Here is a 21,923-nt window from a genome sequence, read left to right as displayed (position 1 = left end):
CAGTTTACCTATTGTTCGCAAGAAGCTGTGTGCATTCATGTTCAATGAGGAGACGCTTGGTGAAATCAGCCCTGCTCATGTCCAATAAGGAGGAATCCTTTCGTTTTCCAGAAACGTCTCTTCCTATAACTGAATATCTGATGCAACTACGCTGGGTAAAGAGCTACTCCGAAGGCGTCAAACATTAAAATACGATGGCTTTTCATTGTACTAATTGTTGTTTTATACATATAAACAAATGGCCACTTTAACATGAAACGACGTCCCATTTCCCGAAAGCATCTTTCTGGTAACATCCTCTTGTTCTTTACAACAGCTGGTGTTTTTATTTAAATGGACGACGTCCTCCAGAGACACCAAAAAGAAAAGATAAAATCACAGAAAAACTATCATATTCCATCAGCCAACATTCCTATGGAAGCTGAGGGGTGACGCTCCATTGATGAATAAACACTCTGATAATCAGTAAGTAATAAAAATGGAGATTAAATATAGATTACTAAATTGCTTTCCATAAATAGTCTAATTGTTGAAAAATGTTCTGATTGGACATTTTAATGAGGATTACAAATGAATTTTGTTATTAATAATCAATTCATTATTAAATAATGCAATTCTGGAATCTACTTGAAATTGCAATTTCAAAACGACACATATATGACGGAATTTTCAAATATTTCCGAGAGCTTTGTTGCATTTAAGGAACCAATTTGCATTTTGTTTAGTCTGCTTTTCTCTGCTCATGACCCCAAGTGTGATAGAAAAGGTGAAAGAAGAAAATAAATGATATTGAAAATCCAATTTTGAAAAGGTTTTGAAAATGCAGGAGGACAAAGCAACAGAAATGGGAAACAGAATTAAGTTTTTATATCCTTGGATAGAAAATGCATTCTTAAATTAATTTGTGAATACAGATCCTTACTTGTCTTTTTGGAAATACATTTTCAAATAGATTTTATATTTGTGTTACTTAATAATGAATTTTTTAGTAATTACGCAATACCTTTATTAATTAAGTGCTCATTAACATAGCCAATATGATTTATTTATGCTTTAATTACCATTCCAGCAACACCCCATGTCCTCAATATCCATCAAGCTCTCTTCTCACTGAACAGAGTCACATATGTAGCTGTGTAGCTCATTGAGGTTCTGCTCGTAGGCTTCCTGTTGACATGTCATGCCAGGAAATGCACGAGTGCATTCCTGATTAATGCAGTGCACCTGAAAAATAACTGATGCCGTTAAAATAAGAACTAGTAGTAGAGGTACAGAAAGTTTACTGTTTGGTGTGAACCTTGGTTTCGGAGTGGTTTGTTGCACAACAGGATTCAAAGCTAAACCATCCCAAGCATCAAAGCTCCCCAGTACAATACAACGTGTGTTTTTAATAATTTATCCACTCTAGTGAAATCTGTTATTTGATAATTGATAGTAGAGTGTTTCATCTTTGAGATTTAAGTTTCGGTCCCACTTTTGTACATAATCATGGTATTCAAATGGCATCATGTCAAAAATAGAAAGTGGCTTTATGTAACATATTCATAACAGAGAAAAGATAAAAACAATTTCCTCTGCCTTAATGAGGCTTTCTGTAACTCCATAGCTTCCTTCAGGTGCTAATTATTTATACTCGCCACTCTTTAGTGCTTGCTACCCACATTTTTCCTCAGATGTTTTCTCTGCTGTAGCATGTGAAAATGCTGTGCTACATGCCACTGGCTGCTTCAAAGAATACTGCCACTCAACCACCATCATCACAATATGCTGTGCAGTAAACGTTGAACTGACATCAATACAGTCATGTGTAAAAGTCAGCAACCCTCCTTGAATTGTATGGTTTTTGTGAATAAACCATAGAAATCCTCTTCTTTCCTTTATGACATTATTTGTACAACAAACATGAAGCCAAAAGGGAAAAACATATAATGACATAGTTTATAGATGCACATTTGGCCACATTAACTTGAAATTACTGTTTCCTGTATGACTTTATCAGTCTCGCCCATGGACTGTGTTACTGGACAAACTCGCCGGGCCTGAGTGCTTCTGAAGCCATTTCACCCTCGCATTGTGCAATGCAGTGTTGCAAATGGACTGAAGGAAGCTGGCTTGAACACGTCTACCTTGTGTTAATCAGTTAGTTATTTTGGATTGGCTGACTTAGCTAATGCTAACCTATGATGTTAATGAATATTACTTTAGATCCATTCTCTTCAGATTAGTCCAAATATTATTGTTTCAGGTATCGCTGCTAGCTGTGGTTCGGCCCGGTTAAGCTTAGCCAAGAGAAGGCCGGTTGTCTGATCCAAGCATTGGCTAAACGCAGAGCTGATTTCGTACATGAACGGACATTTGAACTGGTGTTTTCCACTGCAAAGGTTCGCCAGCAGCTTCGTCGCTCGATCTACTCCCAGTCAGTCGCTGCAATCTGTTAGTTCAGCTAACAGCATAACAAAACGTTTTTTCTCCAAAATATGAAAGACTATGCTCCGTTAGGTCTTTAGTCACCGTTCAGAAACTATTTTTAGAAGTAGACACATTGCTAAGCACTAGGTAGCAAAAGTGACCAATGAGGAAGTGATGACCTCTTCATTCACTCAGCCAGCAGCCAATCAGAAGTCTATGCCCCTAATTATACATTAATTCAATATTTTTTATACTTTAAAATGTAGATATGATGACTAAAACCTTTTTTTTTTATTTCACTAGGCTATAAATATCTTCTTTCTGACATGGCTAACGAGAGACTGACATGCCCCCCCAGTGGTCAGTTGATGATCCTCAATTTTTTTTTACTTTGTAGTTGGACGCAACGAAGAAGTTTGAATGTCTTTTATTTTACAACCGCTGTGGTGTAGATCTGTTAGTGTTCCTCAGATCTTTGTCCTGTTGCTCGACCCAGTTTCGACCAAGCTTTAGCTGTTGGACAGATGGCCTCACATTTGCCTCAAGAAAAGTGTCGTACACAGAAAAGCTCATGGTTGACTAAATCCTGCATATACTGAACACATGAAACTTACCGAGCACGCCAAGCCGATAGTTCATGGTGACAACGATTACGTTTCCATAGGCAGCGAGAACGCTACCATCAAACATGTTCCCTGAGCCCTCCATGTAGGAGCCTCCATGGATGAACAGCATCACTGGCTTCTTGCGACGATCCCGAATATCTGCACATCACAGATCAACCAAAATGTTAATTAATCATAAGTACACATGATTAGCCAGAGCCAGATCTGAGATCAATCTAGATTAGGTTTATTGTGGCTCTAGATTTGACTGGGATTCTCAGATTTGGGTGATTAACGAAGATGAAAATACAGTATGGAACATTTTCAGTAGTTGAAAGCAAATACTTCGGTATGGCCCACTTGGACTACCATCTACACCTTGTGTTTCCCCTGTCCTACGCAGTTATGGTACCTTCCCCAACTCTTATTCCCCCCCATGTGTGGAGCAAATGGTGCAGCCAGTGCCGATGCCCTATCTCTTATCGGTGTCTTCGTGCCCATCAGTATGTTGCTATGGTTCACTCTGTGGGGCTGTGTGCACCCCCTCCACCTCATCCTCCACTCCCACCCCCCCAACCCCTCTCTCTGGGCATCTGTGAGTATGTTCTGCGCGTGGATAAGGCTGAACGAGCTGCCAGGGCACCCCAGTTAGGCTGAGCGTCTGCACTGTGCAGGTCCTGTGGATAATTTGTATGAAAGGCAGACCAAGTGGAAACATAAATAACAGCCACGGCATCTGTTTACCCTGATGAGCTTCAGCAACCGGAGAAGGGGGGGGGGGAACAGGGATATAAGAGGAGAGGAGGGGAGTGGAGACAGGAAGGAGATGAAAATAAGGCAGCATGAGAAAACTGACAGAGGTAAAGGAAATGGATTGGAGGTTCACAGCAGAGAAACAAGATACCAAGGTTGGAAAGAGAAGAAATGTTACAAAGCAAGTCCCACATAGCGAGGTGCGCTAATGAACACTCAAATTCACACAGGATTCACACGTATTCATAAAAAGACACACATGCACACACACAACCTCTTGCATAGGCAGCTGCGATGTTGAGTCGCTATGGAAACTGCTTCTTGCTAATAGAACTGCACCAGCCATTCCATTGCACCGATTCACTGAATGCTTGTTGCCGTGGTAACAAATTCCACTCACGTATTTGCACACCCGCCTGCATCACCACCTGAATCTCAGGTTAGACATGCACTTGGGTGCGTCACTCAACAGTAACCGGCGCACACACAAACACACACGAGCAAACATGGCAAAAACGGCACATATGGCTTCACACATGGAGACTTCTTTTTGTTTTGTTTTTTTTAGATCATATGTGGCAGGCAGGACTGAAATACAAAAAAAAGAAAGAAAAATATCACACTCCACTGTACTGCTCTTTTACTTGTCTCCTCAGGTGTATTCTGAGCATCGGCTGATTTCCCAAAGGGTATGTAAACAAGTTCAATTATCTTGGCTTACTAGGACATTGTAGGGGAGAGTGACGTATTAGCAAGCTGTCATCAGCCACACTCACAGCAACACTTAACGCTGTAAATGAAATCCTGAGAGATTGGAAACGAATGCAATGACATGTGTCTACATTTTAAAGGACATCATTATCATTTTCTTTTCACTGGATTGTTGCCAACTGCTTGCTCAAAGGGAATTGAAGGATTTCTCTCTGAGCAGGGAGCCTCAAGATGACTTCCTGTCGTGAACTGGTGTTAGATAACTAAAATTTGACTCAACTGAACTGAGCGGAGCACTGAAGGGGAGGGGAAGGGAGGAACTAGCTCACTGCGTTTTGCTTATTTTTTGTGACATCATCAGGAAATGTTATACTTAACCTTTAAGTACTCCACTGTATAACACTAAGCTGGAACCTGTCATCATTAGTGAACTTGATAGTTCAGCAATCCGACCCTGTAGTGAAGGCAGCAGCTGAATTCACTAAGTTACTGAGATCCTTTTACTTCTTTTGGCCTAAAACGCAGATGTTTACAGTAATGCTGTCATGTTTGGCACCAGCCTGGACCATCTTTAGCCTTCACAAATGCCTAATTTGTACATTCAGGATGTGATGCTCGACAACATCTCAAAGGTCTACCCGATCGAGATCTGTTTGTTGTGGAGGCCGTTTGAGCAGAGCGGCCTCGTTGCCATGTTCAAGAAACTAGTTTGTGATACAGTAATTTTGCGTGCTTTCCTGCTGGAAGTAGCTATAGGAGTATGGGCAAACCGTGGCCATAAAGGATTAGACATGGTCAGCAACTACGCTGAATAGGCTGTGGCATTTAAATTATGCTTTATTGGTACTAAGGGAACTAAAGCTAGCCAATTTAATACTGATACTGATACTAGGCAGATATGATCCATAGTTTCATGATCTTTAAGCCAAATTGAGACCCTATCATTAAACATTGAGACTCATCAACCCAAACAGGTCCACTTTTGGAGATCCCATGTGAACTGCAGGCTCACTTTACTGATTTTAACTGAGGAGAAGCACCTAGTGTGGTTTTCTGCTGTTGCAGTCCATGGGCTTTAGGGTTTTTATGTATACTTTGCTTGTGATGAATGGTTATATGAGTTGCTTTTGCCTTCGTCTGGTCTCAACTATGCATTTCCGCCCAGAGAAATTCCCCTTACCGGATGTCTTTTCTTTTACAGACCATTGCCTGTAAACTCTAGAGATGTTTGTGTGTAAAAACCAGATTAGTTCAGCAGTTTCACAAATACTCAGGCCGACCCTCTGGCACCTATAACCATCCTACTTTCAATGTCTATCACCTTTCTTCCACGTTTCAATGCCTAGGTCGAACTTCAGCACATCATTTACATGCCTAAATGCTTTGACGTGCAGCCAAGCGGCTGCCTGATTAGGTTTTTGTATCCAAGGACAGGTGAACATGTTTACCAAATGGGGTGGTTGGAAAGTTTATTAGGCTCTTTCGGTTTTTCCCCTTTCTTTGGTGTGTTACCCCTTTCTGTCCACATAAAACAGCCAGGTGGTGAGTCAGTGCAGGGTGTTCAACTGAATCCAAATCTGAGATCAACTTGATCAACAACAAGCTCATTTTCTCTTATTCAGTCCTTTCTGTACCACTTTACCTGATACTGTCCTTTGCTATGGCCACCTCCCCCGTGAACAACCACTCTCAATAGTAGTGTCTTACCTCTCAAAAGAAAATGCCTACTTCTACTTTTCCATTCCCCTGCTTCTCTCTCATTCATTCCTTTATGGTAATTTCGATTGATTTGGCCGTAAAAGGCTTTCGCCTGAATCAGCACTTGAATTTTTTTTTTTTCCCACCCAAACCGACAACCAAGGAATGCAGTTTCTTTACGGGCAACTTTCGAATAAGATGCAAACACAACATTGTTTGGGAACCATTTTCCGATCCATACTTGAGCAATTAGGTGAAGAGTTCAATTGCACCCCAGTTCTACCTCCTCCCCTCAAATCCTGTCAAGATCCCTCAGTTGTCGGCATAAATGTCAAGCTTTGCCGGTGTCCTACTCATCCACCCTCTCACTCTCTATTTCTCCACATCTCTCTCACTTTCAAAGCTCTATAAATGTCATTTCATCATGCACTAGTCTTCATTATGACTGTTTTTTTCCCACCTTCCCCCTCCTTGTTGCCCTCCACAATGCTCAGCTTTTTCTTCTCTTTCGTCTCTATTCTATCATTCTGCTCCTCTTTTCTGCAAGCCTACATGGATCCTTCCCTCTGTTTTCACCGTTAAGAAACCACACAATTGGATTAGCTACATCTGTCTCTTTTTAAACCATAGAAATTAGGGATGCAAAAGAGAGAGAGAGTTCAATATCCAAACTGAACACAGCACAAAACAGGAAGAAAAAAAAGGAACAGATAGTACTAGAAATTATACAGCATCTTTAGAGCTGTGCAGTTGGGCATGCACAAAATGACATGCAATACACATTATGAGCACATAATGGTATGTGATATACAACACGTCTGGGCACAGATGCACAAGCTGTCTGCACAGATTTTGGTTGCATCAGTAAAGAGTAGAAAAAGCGTCTCCCTTTGGCTGCAGTGAACTTGAAAATGTGCATATGCAAAAATGTTCTACTTTTCCCCACTGTAAAAATGAAGGATTGGGTAAAACCTCACAACGTTACAGACTACAATGATGCAGAAGACCGTTTCAGGGGGACTTTAGCGTACGGATAAAAGCGCAGGTGAAAAAGGACTGAATATTGATTTTCGGCAATGCATCACGCAGGGCGGTTGATCAGCCACGCAGCAACCAAGAAGGGAGAGTCAAATAGCTACCCGAGCAGGTAAATAAAAAGCAGCATTTGTGACAAAGGGGCACTGATTAACAACTAGTTTTTATTCATCAAAATATGTGGATGTGACAGATTTGTGTGTGTAATAAAAACACTTATCGATAGACCATGTAATGTGTTCACGGAGATGATTATTAGTACAGACTCAAACGGCTCAATCCCCACAGACTGAAAAACAGAGCATGAGGGGGAAAAAACATGCAATTAAAATACCTTCTTCTCTTGGTCGGTTCATCGTAGACTCATCTTGTTTTTTTGTGAGCGGACCTGAGATTTGGAAAAAAGGAAGGAAACAAAGACACAATTCAAAAGGGATGCATTCGAAGAAAATCAAGAATTACTCTAAAGCAGAAAAACTGGCAAACTGTGAGACGTTGTGCTCTTTTTCACCTCAGTGAGTGTGTACAAGGATTACACAGTGTTTCCTAAAAAGATAACCTCAAACTCATCTGTTTTAACTGCTTGGGATCTTGTCAAGGGCTGCTTCGTAGATGACCCGGGAGGCCACTTCTTCTCAACCCTTTTCCCAATCAGTCCAGACACATTGCTGCTTTGTAAAGGAAAATCAATGAGCAGAATCAGTTGGCCCCTCTGTTCGGGCCAGAAAAAGCAAAGGAATACCAACATACTATGTCTCCTGCACCAGTCAAAGGCAATGTTACAATCCTGTGGCAAAAGTCAATAATACATTGCAAGAAATGCCCACCTAAAATCATAAATGTGAGGACTTTTGGTTAGAATAGTTCAGCCTGGGCTATTTTGGATATTTATACCTCCTGCAAAGGTTTGTGACAGGATTCCCCTCATCAAGGTCAAAGAGGCGCCCCACATTAAGCTTTAATGGTAATGCCAGTTAAATGCTCCATAGGGCAGAGGCAGTAACAAACATTTATCAAAGTGACCGACCAATCCTCTGCTGTGTCATCCTGTGTTAGCTTTAACAGATAAGGATCCCACTAATTTACTTTTGTCAGTGGAGCTCTCTAGCAGCAAACAACCGTGTTTTGTGTGCTACTCAGCCACTCTCCACGTCTTCAAAAGAAATCATTAAATAGAGTCACGTTCACACACACATCAAATGTCCCCGCACTACACAGAGCATGTTAACAGCGTCCTTATCATCTGCTGGTGTCCTCGTACCCACCCAAGAGTACATTCACTGCTCTCTGGTGGGGAGGTGTTGCAGTTTCTCATTTATAAAACAAAAAAAAGAAAGAGGAAAGAAAAGGTGGAAAAAATACTTAGGTTGGTTGCCAAAGGGGTTTATTACACTGCTGGTGGGCTGCTGACACGTCTGTTGGAAACTTGTTGCAGGACACCTCACCGGTAGGTGTTGGCAGGTCCCCTTTTGACCACACTGAGCATCTTTTGATAAAGGAGATGCACAATTTCATTGAACTCCACCATCGTAATGCAGCATTTCTGCCCATTTGTCTGCATGAATACGGTTTTGTGATATCAAATGTTTATCATCTGTCTTAATGGGTGAGGATCAATGCTGAATGGATTTGCTGGATCCTCTCAGCAAAGCTATGCAGGCGCCTGATCAAGAGACCACTTACTGCCATAGAGCAGGGGATGGGAACAGGCGGTGGTCCCGGGCTACAGAGGACAGGTGAATAGACCGGTAATGGATAGAAAGGCCCATTAGTCTTCAGTCTTGTCAGCACTCCCTCACTACTTAGCACCACTATAAAACCACACCTTTATACTTAGAGGAGACGACTCTGGTTTCAGTACAGTTCCCAATACTTATTAAAGAGTTAAACTGCTCTACAGGGTTCAAGCAGCCACACCCTGCAGTTGAGCAGAAGGCAACAAGAACCACCAACAGACACCACTTGGTTATGCACAGACAACGTTCAACTGCCAAGATGTATGACTGAGCAAGACAACACTCCAACACACTTCTAGTTCTCTTACGTCGGTTTACACTACTTGGCAGATTGGTATTTCCGTTTTAACTATCTATGGCCTCACTTGTTGAGAGTCCAGTAAACGATACTCACAAGCAAGTTATATTATTCTCACGAACAAATTTATCACGAGTAGTTGCAAAGTCATTAACAAGAAACAGCCAGGCATATAGAAGGGATGCAGTTCTTGTGAACCCAGGACTTTTCCATGTCTGCCAGGTGGACCTACCAAACGTGCAGTAGGTTTTCTGTGCTATTTGCACCTTGCACCCAGAATGTTCACCTCGACTTTAATAGACAACATTACAGAAAGCCCAAAGTTACAGCACATCATGACCTGGTACTCATTAGTCACCAGACCTAAACTGTCAAAAGACAGATTTTTCATGAGCAGAAATCAACTTCAAGAGCAGAATTACTCATGTGATCGAGCCAAGAGGAAACCAACACACGTGTGGAAGAACCTCTTGTGGAGATGGAGAGGTCCACGAATAGGTTCTGTTGTACGCAGTGGCCAGATGTCTTGTTTTTAAGTTCATTTTCTCATTGAAATATCATTCTATAATTTGTCCATGATGCTTTATTGTGGTCGCAACATTGGACATTGGCAGAAAACCATACTGACACATCATATTGACAGTTTCACACAGTTAAGCACTTCGGCTTTATGCAGTGAGAAAATAGCAGTTATTGTCTCCTTTACATATTGGCTGATTCGATGTCCTGAAACAAGGCAACTGGACTTCCTTTTGCTTTGTTCTTTAAGATGTTTGCCTTCCCATCTGGAACTGTCCGGACTGAAGGTGAAACACCTTCAAGAACAAAAGAAAAGGAAATCCAGTCGCGTTGTTTCAAGCATTTGACAGGTACAATGACCGGGTTTATGGAGAGTCTACACCGGTGCAATCAGAGGAATCCGCCCTGCTGACAAAACCAACGCCAATTCAGTTGTTGAATCAGGGTACATGTTAAAGGAGTGTGACACACCAAAAGTCAGACAGCTATTCAGCAATGTGGCCAATTGTAAAGCTTTGTGTATAAGGTCCATAGGACTACACATAGTCCTATGGACCATGGGACCCTAGGACATAGGGGCTCGTCAAAAGCACACCAAAGGTGAACACTGTGTTTATAACCATCTCTCATTTATTGAGGCTTTTTTTTCTCTACAGAAGATATGAAAAGCCACAGGTTACCAGACACAAACATACAAGTCAAGTGATGCTTTGAGATGCACATCAACATCAGAAAATTATGTTAAATGATTGTTAAAATTTCTGTGCAGGCTGATGGGTACCTAATTTGCAGATATTAATTTCTTTTAAAATAAATGATGACATAACTAACAGGTTTGTCCTCATGGGAACATGAGTGTCCACATCGTGTAGCTCTCATGGTTTCCTGACCATACTATCCGTGAACCACCCAAACTAACGTTGGACTCCTTTCTTAGTCGACCCTCTTTCTCCTTGTCTCTTGTGACAACTGTGTTTTGCTTCTTCTACCCAGATGACGTTAGCTCACAGAGCTGAAGTGGACATCGTGGCTAAGGTGACTGAAAATGCCAAGAAAAGCAATGATGAAAGAATCAAGGAAAAAAGAATGAGGGTGACTGAGCAAGGGACCGAAAAGAGAAAATCTCTGACTGTGTCTGAAAAGCGTTCTAGCCTCCACTCCGATAGGGGGATCCTCTAAGCTAAAAACGTTGGTTCGTGTCCTTTTAAATCCAGTCTAGTCTCACAGAAATATATGAACTGACCACAACCTTTAGTCAGTAATGGTAAAAACAAATAATGTATTATGTCATTACTTCCTCCACTGTCTTTGTTGCTAAGGGCCTGAGTTTCACTTCAGGCTGGATTTTTGTAAAAAGTTCAACAATGTTATATGGAATTTTTTTTAATCAATTTGATGTGTCCATTGTTTTTCCTGCAAGCTGTCAACCTTAAGGTGTATTTCTCTGGTTTTGTACGGTGGATATGCACTGACGTAAGTGTTCAAGGGGGTATGTCATTCTTGACAGGCCTGAAGAAAAACTACAATGCATTATAAATGATATGAAGCAGGATGTGTCCTAAGGGGAAAAACACACTTTTTTTGGACTGAAAACATCTTTCTGATGTGGCTCAGAACAGAGGTCTGCTGGTACGCTTGCTGCCACAGGATGTAATGGGCCACCCATCAGTGAAAGGCAATGGTCTATGCAGGGGCATTTAGCCTGGGCTGTCCCGGGACTGTACTGCTTGACCTAATGCAGCTCCATCGCTCAGTCAACTGCATTTCTGTTCGGTTCATTGAGCTAGCCGTCCAGAACACAAGCTGTCTCCCGTCCTTCTCCATTTCCTCAGTGCAGTAAACGGGATGAAGCTGCAGTATGTCATGTCTGTGGTGGCCTGTCTGCTTGACAAGGTGTCAGACACAGCTTCGGCCCACCCCCCCCATCCCCGTCCAGGCAGCATCTTGCAGCACATGCAGTTCTATCCTTTTTCTGCTCTCCATCTCTGCTACTGCAACCCCCCCTTGTCCCCTGAAATATGTTTTTTAATAAAGTGCACGGTAAATGTCTGCTCTAGTGGTCATAAAAATGAAGGATCTCAGGCCTTTGCCTGGGGAGTGTCTTGAGGAAATGGGGACGTGGAAAGACAGCTCTCTTGCCTAGCAACCTGACCACATATGAAAGTTGGTGAGGAACACAAGAGAAGGCGGTCGTGGAAAAGGAGAATGTAAGGAAGAGTGCAAAAACTGACTTTTCCAAGCGGGACAAACATTTGAGTTATTTTCCATTATGCTAAGAAGTTATTTTAATTTCACTTGAGCTGAGTTTGAGGGTGGGTTTACATGATGGCCTGGTGGGGAAGGGCACAGAAATCATTTGCATTCAGAACAGTGACCCTTTCTACTTCCATCTGCATAAAGATGGAGGAGTGAGAAGCAAGAAGAGGATGGAGCGGTTTCAGGGAGGACAGAGCAGGCAGCCTGAACAGATGCAGAAAGAAAAGAAGGCTTTATCTTGAAAAAAAAAAAAAAAATCCAAATAACACAGAGAACATAGTCAGCGTGAATATTTCAAAAGTCCACAAGTTAAGCAACAATGGGAAAGAATGTAATGCTGAACTCTGGAGATGAAATGTGGTAAGGTCATGTCATTCCAAAAAGATCTGGCAGCGGGACACTTTGATCGAGGCTGTGTTTGAATGTGCGCTGCCAATTCATTACTGGCCCACCTACATCTGCTGCGAGTGCAAATGGAAGCCCTCGTTGCCAAACAATACGGTGCCAGCATCTATGCTTTGTGAACGCTTGACCATCAATTTTACAACTCAAACCTACAACTGTAGCTCAAAAGCTTAAACACCACTTAGAATCTGCAGCCATGCGAGTGTATACTTACCGGGGGCACAGCAGTGCCTTCAGCTAAATGCTAACAAGTGCTTAAAATGCAAATGTTTTTCAAGTTTAATCATTAACCATTTGAATTAGCATTTTGCTATGCTAATATTTGCTAATTAAGGCTATAGCATTAGTAATGTATTGTGCAATAATACAAATTCTTAGACCAATCAACATTAGGACCAAGTGATACTGTAGTGCAAAACTCAAATTAGATGACTTCTCTGAGTGGCATAAATGCAATGGCAATTAATCATGTATTTTATTCTTGAAATGCTGAATGGAACATCTATTATAAACGCCATGGCAGGGCTGGACGAATAGTGAGAGGATCAACGAATGTTAAGAATGATCCTGTGCTATTCTATAAAAGTAAAATGTGTCTGGCAATTTTAGTTGAACATTTTCACAAAAATATCAGAAGAAAACAAGTGCATGAAAAATAGTTTCCCAAACTATGTTCCAACCCACCTGGAAATAATATCACATATCTTTGTTATTCACAATCCAAAATAGCAGCAGTATTTCAGATTTGCATGTAGAGACTTGCTTCAGCCCCCTTCCACCTTCTTTCTTACACACACACACACATTTATTGATCCCTACCTTCTTAATGCACAAACACCGGATCAATACACCATCATTCATGGGAGGAACGCTCATTGGATGACTGTTGCCATCTACAATTACCAACTTTTAGATTTCTCATTAGAACCTTTTAGCAGCTTTTTTTTCTCCCTAAAAGCACCTGGTGAAAAATGCATCAGCCTGCGAAACTAGTTGTAATTACTTTCAGTATGAGACACACGAACATAACAAACTCATTACTGACACTTCTCTGGGGCTGTACCCGAACACGTTTGTTATATTCGTTATTCCCACAGATACAAAGTAAAACGCTGCTCTTAAATTCCCACACTGAGTGCAAGTCTGAAATTATGATTGCAATTTTTGACCCTGTTTTTATATCTCACATTAATTGGACAGTGATGGTAACAACTTAGACTTAGCCAGAGGGCTGATGGTTTTGTTGGCTTAACCTCCATTGTAGGTCCAGAGAGTTCTTCTATTTTTAATCAGGAAAATAAAGTTACGGTTCATCTAGCCCTGACAGGAAGTTTACAGAGCCTTTAAATTTTCTTTCTTTTTTAGATTAAATTGTTTCACACATATTCTACAGTAAATGCTGCATATCAGTGCAGTGAAAGGGTTTGTGCTTCATCCATTAAAAAAGGAATGTGTATTTACATACACAGTTAACCTTATGTTGAAGTACAATTTGGTAACAATAGCATCCTATAGCCTTCTTGGGAAGGATCCAGTCCTGATACAGGCTTGGCACTCATTTTCTTGTGAAGATTTCCTCCTGGCAGAAGTATTCATGCTTAACCAGGCAGGACAGGGAGCGTTAGCGCACAGCCATTTCCAGGTCTTTGCAAAGATCCCCTGCTGGTTTCCAACTCTGGCTGCTTCATTACAGTTTTACTAAAGCAACTGCTTTTGGTTTCTCAGTAATAAGTTTTTGTTTTTTTACCTTGTAACATTAATCTTTCCTGAAATGCTCATCACCATGGAGAAGATGTTCACAAGGACCTCAACACCTTTTCTCTCTATCTGAGGCCTCTCTCAGCCTCTGCTGCAAACACATCCGTGCCAATAAAACAACGCTGCCGTCACTGCGTTTGACTGCAGGGCTGGTGCCACTGGAATGATGCTCCGTGTATGTCTTCCTTCAAAGGGTTTTGGGAATTCTGTCCCAGTTTTCTTCCATCTTTGTTCAAACTCCCAGCGGGCTGTCACGTTCCTTTTAGCGAGTAATGGCTTCGGTCTGACCACTCTACCATAAAGGCCTGATTGGTAGAGTGCTGCACTGATGCTTATCCTTTTGTATGGTTCTCCCATCGCCACAAAAGAACCCTACATTTCATTTATAGCAACCATTAGCTTGTGGGTTACTTGACCAAGTCCCTCCGTACTAGATTACTAGTGCGGCTGTACTTGAATTTAGCCGGATCAAGGTAAGTCCGCCGGCACCTCCGACGACCTTTTCAAAGTGATAGATGCAAGACTGCTTTGGGGAAGTTTAAGTGCTGCAGATATATTCTTATATTTTTCACTCGAAAGGTGTCTTGGCACATTCCTGTCGTGCGAGTCAACAATTAATTCTCATCACCACAATGCTTGGCTTTCATTGTGGCATTCAGCATCAACAGTTACACCAAATATATTCAAGTGTATGTCTTGCAGTCTTGCACAATAATTTCCATTTTTCCATTGTTCACAGGTGGACTCCTATTAAAATAGACATATTCTGCCCTTTTTACACATGTTGAAAAAGGGCATGTGGGAAAAATCTTTTCTCCCAATCTTTTAATAAAATGATCGTGACATCTTTGGTTAAATTACCCTTTTCAGCGGTGTCTTTATAGCTGTCTTCATAGCCTTAGTTTATTGTCTTGTTTGTGATTGTGGAGACTGGTGTGTGCAGTATATTAAAAAGAGAAATATAAACTATCTTCTCTTAAAGACGAGTCTGAAGCATTAAAAAATGTGGAAAAACTCGGAAGCTTGCAGTCTGCTGTGAATCATGCTGTTATGCATTTCACAATGCAAATTGTCAAACCATTAAAAGTGGTTCTCATCCCCAGGCCCGGGAGAGGCAGTCACAGGAAAAGTTTTCAAGGACTTAACTGTAAAACTGATCCGATTTCCACTCCATTGCAATGTAAAACAATTTGGAGAATTGTGGCAAGGAGAGCATGTAAATCATCTGTTTGATTTGAGGAGAACTTCACTGCCCTCCTCTATTTTTCTATCACACAAGGCAAAACATGTCCTTGGAGACAGCATCCGCCTTGTGTAAGCAGTGACCCCTGACAGTAAGTGACAGATTCTGACAAGCAGACAGGGCCACATGTAAAATCTGTCCAACTCATTTGCACACCTTTTCTCCAGGGAACAGCGCAGGGGAGCACATCATCTTCTGCTAAAATAATGCGACGTGTGCAGCTTGCAGTATACATACTACAACAATAGGTACTCTTTAAGTACACTATGCAATGTGTTTAAAGGAATTAAAGTCACTTCGTGTTCTGATGGTTTTTTTATACTGCAGTAATACTCATATTTTCCTCATATTTTCCACCAGCACTTAATCTCTTTTTGTCTTTTTGTTGGCCTTTAGAGCATTCATCAATGAAAAAACCCTTTAATTGCAGCTTTAACATAGAAATACAACATTATACACCACTCGAGACTGATCCTACAGTTAGACTTACCGCGCAGCAGCACTAATGCATAAACATGCATCTTCTTGAATACTCCCAGGCACCTCTCAGACGACCCCATTAGTCATAGGCTTTTTAACTTTTTATCATTAACGTTGCTTGAAACTATTAGGCTTTTCCTCCACAGTTAAACTTTGATCCCGTGTTCTTTTACCTGCTCACTATAAAAACGCTCGCCAAAGGATAAGAAAAGAAGCACGAAATATGTCGACAAGATAGCCTGTGAAGAGGTTAAACATTTGATTTCCAGTGATCTCCAGTCCTCAACTAATGTCAGACCACAAAATGTAAAAGGTGGTTATGCATTATATTTTTATAAACGGTAAAAAAACTTAAAAAACTGGAACTGCAATTTTGATCAAATCCCTCCAAGTCAGTATAAAACAATAATGAAGGATCAGAATTCATGCTTGGTGGAAAAAGAGAAAAATAACTACTTGAAGAAGATGTTGCAGCAAAAGTGAAATATCTTATCACTCTGTGATTAAGGGCTGTACAAAAAGAAAAATCAACTTTTAACTTAACTGCAGTGTCAGAGAGCAATTTTAATCATATGGGGTTCAATGGTGATCTCAGTAATACAAAAATAACCCCCCCTTTTAAGATGAAAAACAAGCTACGCTGGTTTATCAAAAGGCATCCTTATATTTTCAAATGGTTGGCTAAAAGCAAAACAATGTTTTACAAAGTGTATAGCAGAGTAAGCTGCTTTAAGCCTGTTTATGTAACAATACCACATCTGACCACATGGGGCATATCGACACACAGTGTTGATAAAGGAGCCACTGATAATACTGTGCTTTTGAGTGGGGACGCTCCGGCATGTTGTGTAATACCCACCGGGAATGTTTGGTTTTCTGGGTTGAATTCAACAAGGAAGTAAGATTAACTACAGTTACCAGAATGCCCACTAGGGGCTGGCTCCAAAGGTGAGCCAAACTCCATAGTTTAGTTGCAATAAGTAGATCCCACGTTCATGAAAACTGCACATGGGATGAATTTTTATGTACCAAATTATATAAAGCAACATGCATAATTAGTGACATGGTCTTTTGTTTCACCGCTGGTGTAGCCGTTGGCTAGCTGACATCACTTTAGCTTGTTACTTTACTGTCATTCTGATCAAATCTGTTCATACAGCCTAATTTCAAATGTCACTATCAAAACAAGATGTGAAAGGAATGTTATCAGAGTTTTAACAAAGAGCCAACAGAGCTCGATTGTGTGTGTATATATACACACATACATATACACACAGTATATGAAAATGTAATAAGATGTGAGGGACTTATACATGGGTTGTTGCACAGAGAGCTTCCATTTATGCAAGCTATCCAATAAGATTCATAGATGAGTTAAACAAATTAGAACAAGTGAATATAAAACATCTCAATGCACAATGGCTTTAAAAGCATGGCTATACAATTTTCTGCATTTTCCATTCAGATCTGGAAACATGTTTAAATGAACAAAATCTCAACACTAAATGACTGTTCAATTCCATAATTACGACAAGGAAGATAGTATGGGATATTGTTGCAGGATGTGCATATATAAAATGAGTTGACTTAACCAATAATGATTGAAAAGGGAATTTATGCAAACCAAAGAAATTATGAGGATTTAGTCTTTGATAATCTCCTGGGTTTCCTTTAACATATAGCGCCATTAAACCAGAAGGATGCAATTCCAGGAAGTAATCACACACATGTAAAATTTGAAAACGATTAGAAAATTACAAGCTGCTCTTATAATGTGAAATAGTTGTGTCACAAACCCTTTTCTTTTTCTGCTTGATGCAAAAAAAAAGACAAATAAGCAGCAAACATTCACCATCACATACAGTGCCTCATTAATGATGCAAATATCATACAACAGGCCCAAACCCCTCCCCCCCCCCAAACCCTGTTAAGAGACATGTGTGTATAATGTAGACTCACCATCTTCAGTGGGCACATAGATGTTGAGGTAAAGGCAGTCCTCGTCCTGGTTTTGAACATAGCTTGCCGCAGCATCCAGGTTGTCCGTGAACCACACGGGGAGCATGATTTCAGGTAAGACCCCATGCACATTCTGGGGACACACCGGTGCAAATTGGGTGGCGTTGCGAATCTCTTGCCAGGAACCCGGTGCTTCGGGAGGCTGGAAGCGCCTCTCCCCGATAGGTGCAGTGGCATACGGCACACCCAAGTACTGTTCCACTGGGCCTAGAATCTCGTTGTTGAGCTCCTTCCTGATACCCCGGACCTTTCCGTAGCTTGTGGTTACTATGGGGTGTTTAAGGTCGACTCGCTGAGAGGATGAGAGCGTCAGGTGTAGCACCAAGCCCAGGAGCCACAACAGACAGGGGTTAGCAACCTGCTGAGAGTTATTGGGACGCCTCCCACCATAGCCTTGGTGGCTGGAGCCGGCGAGTGGTAGAAACAACATGTCCAAAATAAAAGCTCTTACAATCAAATTACTGGGACTTCAGCCAGGACAAGAGAGGGATCACAAACTCAGAGGGTTAAAGGAAAAAAGAGGAATGGTGGAAGGGGACCATTTAACAGTGTTTCTAGGATAACATGGTGAGATGGAGGGACAGGTAGCATTCTCAGGTAGACTCTGTCGTCTCATCAGTTCTTCTCTTTAAAACTCCTAGTGGGTCCAGCGCAGCAGTCAAGACGCCAATTAAACCTGAAAGACACAGACGAGTTGGAGCTTTCAGTAAAGCCTTTGTGAATAGATGTGCTCTGAGCAATGTCAATGCCTTTAAAAGGCACAAGAGGACACATTGGATACATTGATTTCTCCCAAAATGGACTGTTTGTTCTCAACTAAGACCTTTTTAAGTCTTTATAGTACAGATCTGAGCATGAGCTTTGATATTCTGTGTGCAAAAACCAAGGCAGACATTAGCATGTTTTCTATGTGTGCATCTTTTTCTTTATGGTATGCAAAATGGATATTAGCTTTTAGTCTTCGTAAATGTAAGCTCATTTTTAATTTGATCCAGGTACGTTTGAGAAAGGTTAGGCTACAGTAAACAGGAATGAAGAACATGTAAATCAGGTTCATTTGCAAAAGCGGTACATTGTGAGATGAAAAATATGAGAAAAGAAGTCCCGAGCCGTTGGGACGGAAAAATATTCCACATTTTGAAACTGCAGCAGTTGGTCTCATGAGTCCCCAAATGATTACACTGTTCATTAAAAAGAGGTGATTCAGCTCAGCGATAAGCTCGCCAACATTCAAACTTTGTGGGAAATGTGTTGTTAAACTGAGATTTGATAAAATCTCGGAGTTCCAGCATTTGATATGTTGTCTTTGTTCCGTTTTCAATAAAAAGACCAGGGTTTAAACGATTTGCACATCATTGCGTTCTGATTTTAATTTACATTTTATACAGGATTCAGCCTTTATGAAAACAGCATTGTAATTCCAGGCACATTTGTGGCCTGCTCATAAAACTGAGACGAGGACCTTGTTTTTCTAATTCTTTGCTAAGAATCACTGTCTTTTGTCAATATAGTGTATTGCCAGCTTTCAATTTCAAGTGATATCTGAAGGTTTTATTCAGATATCAGAATTCTGGTCCATCAGTAGGCAGGTTCTGTCCTGTCAAATAATTACGTACATCATGTAAGTGAATCTCCCTACAGGATTTAGGGTGCAAATACATGGATGTTTAGCGTTAGCATCCTGTGATCACACCGCAGGTAGAATCAGGTCCCAACGGCGGTGAAATAGACGTTTTGTTTTATTAAACAAGTTTTGGCTCGTTGCATTGAATAACAATTTGTCAAAACATAGTTCTCACAAACACTGGAAATGCCTTTTGCACTTTCTGCAATCATTACTTGTTAATGGAGGCTTGCTGTGAGCATGTGAAGACAGGCCTATTGTCTGTCTGATCTGGTCGCAAAAAGGTAATTTGCAGTCCAAAGGGGAAACTTTTTTCAATGATTACGGCGTAATGTGGTCCCCATCTCATATTTTCATCTGTCAGATAATTACAGCACTTGAACTGTAAAAACAACACCAGTCTTGTAATTGACTTCAGCACACCGAAAACAGAATGAACGAACACATTTTCACAAGAAATTTTGCAGAACTGAACAAACAAAACAAAAAACAAACAAAAAAACAACCTAGAGGTGCAAGTGGGGTAAGTGGCTGAAAAGCCATTCATGCACTGCCAGAGTCAGCCTTTCCCTCTCGCCTCAGTTCAGGGTCCTCTTGCTTTCACATCATTACAGATGAAAGGGCCGCGCTTATCTCACTTTGGCTTTGGGAGACTGGCCATTTAGGTGTGATAAAGGCCTTACATGGTGCTAACTGAAGGATGAATGCCACCTCATGGTTCCACCTCTGACCCTCAGCTCCCTTTCTGGTCGGCCAGCCCATGAATGACGGTCACAGAGAGAGCATGCATGTGGTGTCTGTATGGACTGTAAGTCTGTATGTATTCTGGGGAAGTTAAGATGTAGAAGGATGCCCTGAATCTTTATCTAAACAGACTTTTCTTTGGTTGCAACAGAGAGGTTTTTCTGTTATCCTAGTTGCCACCCTCAACATGCTAATGACCAGTCAATAGCAATTTCTCGATATGTGTTCCTGTCTGTACTTGTGTTCTTGTGAAACGTCTCATTAGAAGCCAACTACTGTTCCAATTCAGAGTTTACATGTACTGGAGTACAGCCCAAATGCCTGGATGTGTCATCGTTCCACCCATTTTTACCAAGTTTGGGTCACATCGTGACTTGTGTATACCGAAATGCATTTCACATCAACAAGAGAAGGTAATGGCGGAGGAGAAGTTTAACCTTCGCTGTTCAGTAACAGAATGTTGTTTTACGAGGATTCCATGCAATAATGTATCTCTCTTAACTTTAAATTTCTGGTTACCGGAGTAGAGCCTGTTTAGAAATTTACTCTATTTTCTGATTTTTCCACATTGAACTTGATTTAAAACATGGTTGAGATACAAAAGCATGCATCCATTTAAACAAATTAATCATTGTGAACACTTTAACCAGGAGTCCATGTTTCTGAATAAGTCTTATTCATACTCACATTTTTTTAATGTTTAATTAAACCATAGCCATTTTTGAATATGTGCCAATGTGCTAGTGAACGCTGTGCTTCCAATAGCACTACCAAACTGTCCTCCCATCCTCCAAAGTATTTCTCCTGAGTGGTATAATCAAGTTCAGTGGGTTGCTTATCTTTGCAATCTAATGTAGTGCTAATATCGCCATTCTTTGTATTTATTTATTGATTTTTTTTAACCCAGTTGTCTGCATACATATTAATGGTTAGTACTACATTTGGCAAAACCTGAAAGCCGCATATATACATGCATTTGGTCTCTTTTTTTTATGAGAGTTCCTTCATCAGCTCTCTTGACAATCATATTTACTGACCCCTGAAAAAAAACCTATCCTGTCAAAAAGGACTAAAATCACAGAGAGCAGGACATGAAAGAGCAGGAATGAAAAGACAAGACAAGAGTGATGGGTGCAGATTGATGACTGTGTGGTGCGTTGTAGTGTATGTGAAAGAGTGTGTAACATGTTGTGTTGGAATAAAGGGACAGACTTTTTAACATAGGACAAATAGATGCAAACTGAAAAAAGACAGACAGAGAAGGGGAGGAGCATTCCCTGTTCAGTTGAAGGTGTGTGGGATGCATGTAGGCCTGTGTCTAGGCTGAAGAGTGGGGTACAGATATATATAGATTACATGAGTAACATATACATACTATCTATATAGAAATATAAATAAATGAATCTCTGAATGTTCACCCCCACCCTCATCCACCTCCATTGGCTCCCGGTTAAGTTTCGCATACAATACAAAATTATCTTTCTCACCTACAGATCCCTCCATTCACTGGCCCCCCAGTCCGACCTCCTCCATCAATAAACTCCATCCAGGAACCTGAGGTTTTCTGATGTCAGACTCCTTTCCATCCCCCGTACCGGTTTAAAAACCTTTGGAGACAGGGCTTTCAGCG

At 41.0% G+C, this 21,923-nt stretch overlaps 1 protein-coding gene across 3 annotated transcripts in view; it reads right to left on the bottom strand.

Annotated features, from left to right (window-relative positions):
• Nucleotides 1–21,923, bottom strand: part of nlgn2b (neuroligin 2b) — a 116,810-nt gene that overhangs the window by 46,918 nt on the left and 47,969 nt on the right. For all 3 annotated transcript variants that reach the window (XM_061740037.1, XM_061740035.1, XM_061740038.1), the window contains 3 exons: nt 17,866–18,601; nt 7,546–7,599; nt 3,024–3,173 (listed from right to left, as the gene is read on the bottom strand). In XM_061740037.1, coding sequence (XP_061596021.1) covers nt 3,024–3,173; nt 7,546–7,599; nt 17,866–18,355 — 694 coding nt within the window. In that variant the 5' untranslated portion in view covers nt 18,356–18,601. The remainder of the gene's footprint in view (nt 1–3,023; nt 3,174–7,545; nt 7,600–17,865; nt 18,602–21,923) is intronic.

The sequence above is a fragment of the Cololabis saira genome, chromosome 14 (genome assembly GCF_033807715.1).
Source record: "Cololabis saira isolate AMF1-May2022 chromosome 14, fColSai1.1, whole genome shotgun sequence".
Classification (NCBI taxonomy): Eukaryota; Metazoa; Chordata; class Actinopteri; order Beloniformes; family Belonidae; genus Cololabis; species Cololabis saira.
This window is presented reverse-complemented; position numbering and strand designations above follow the sequence as displayed.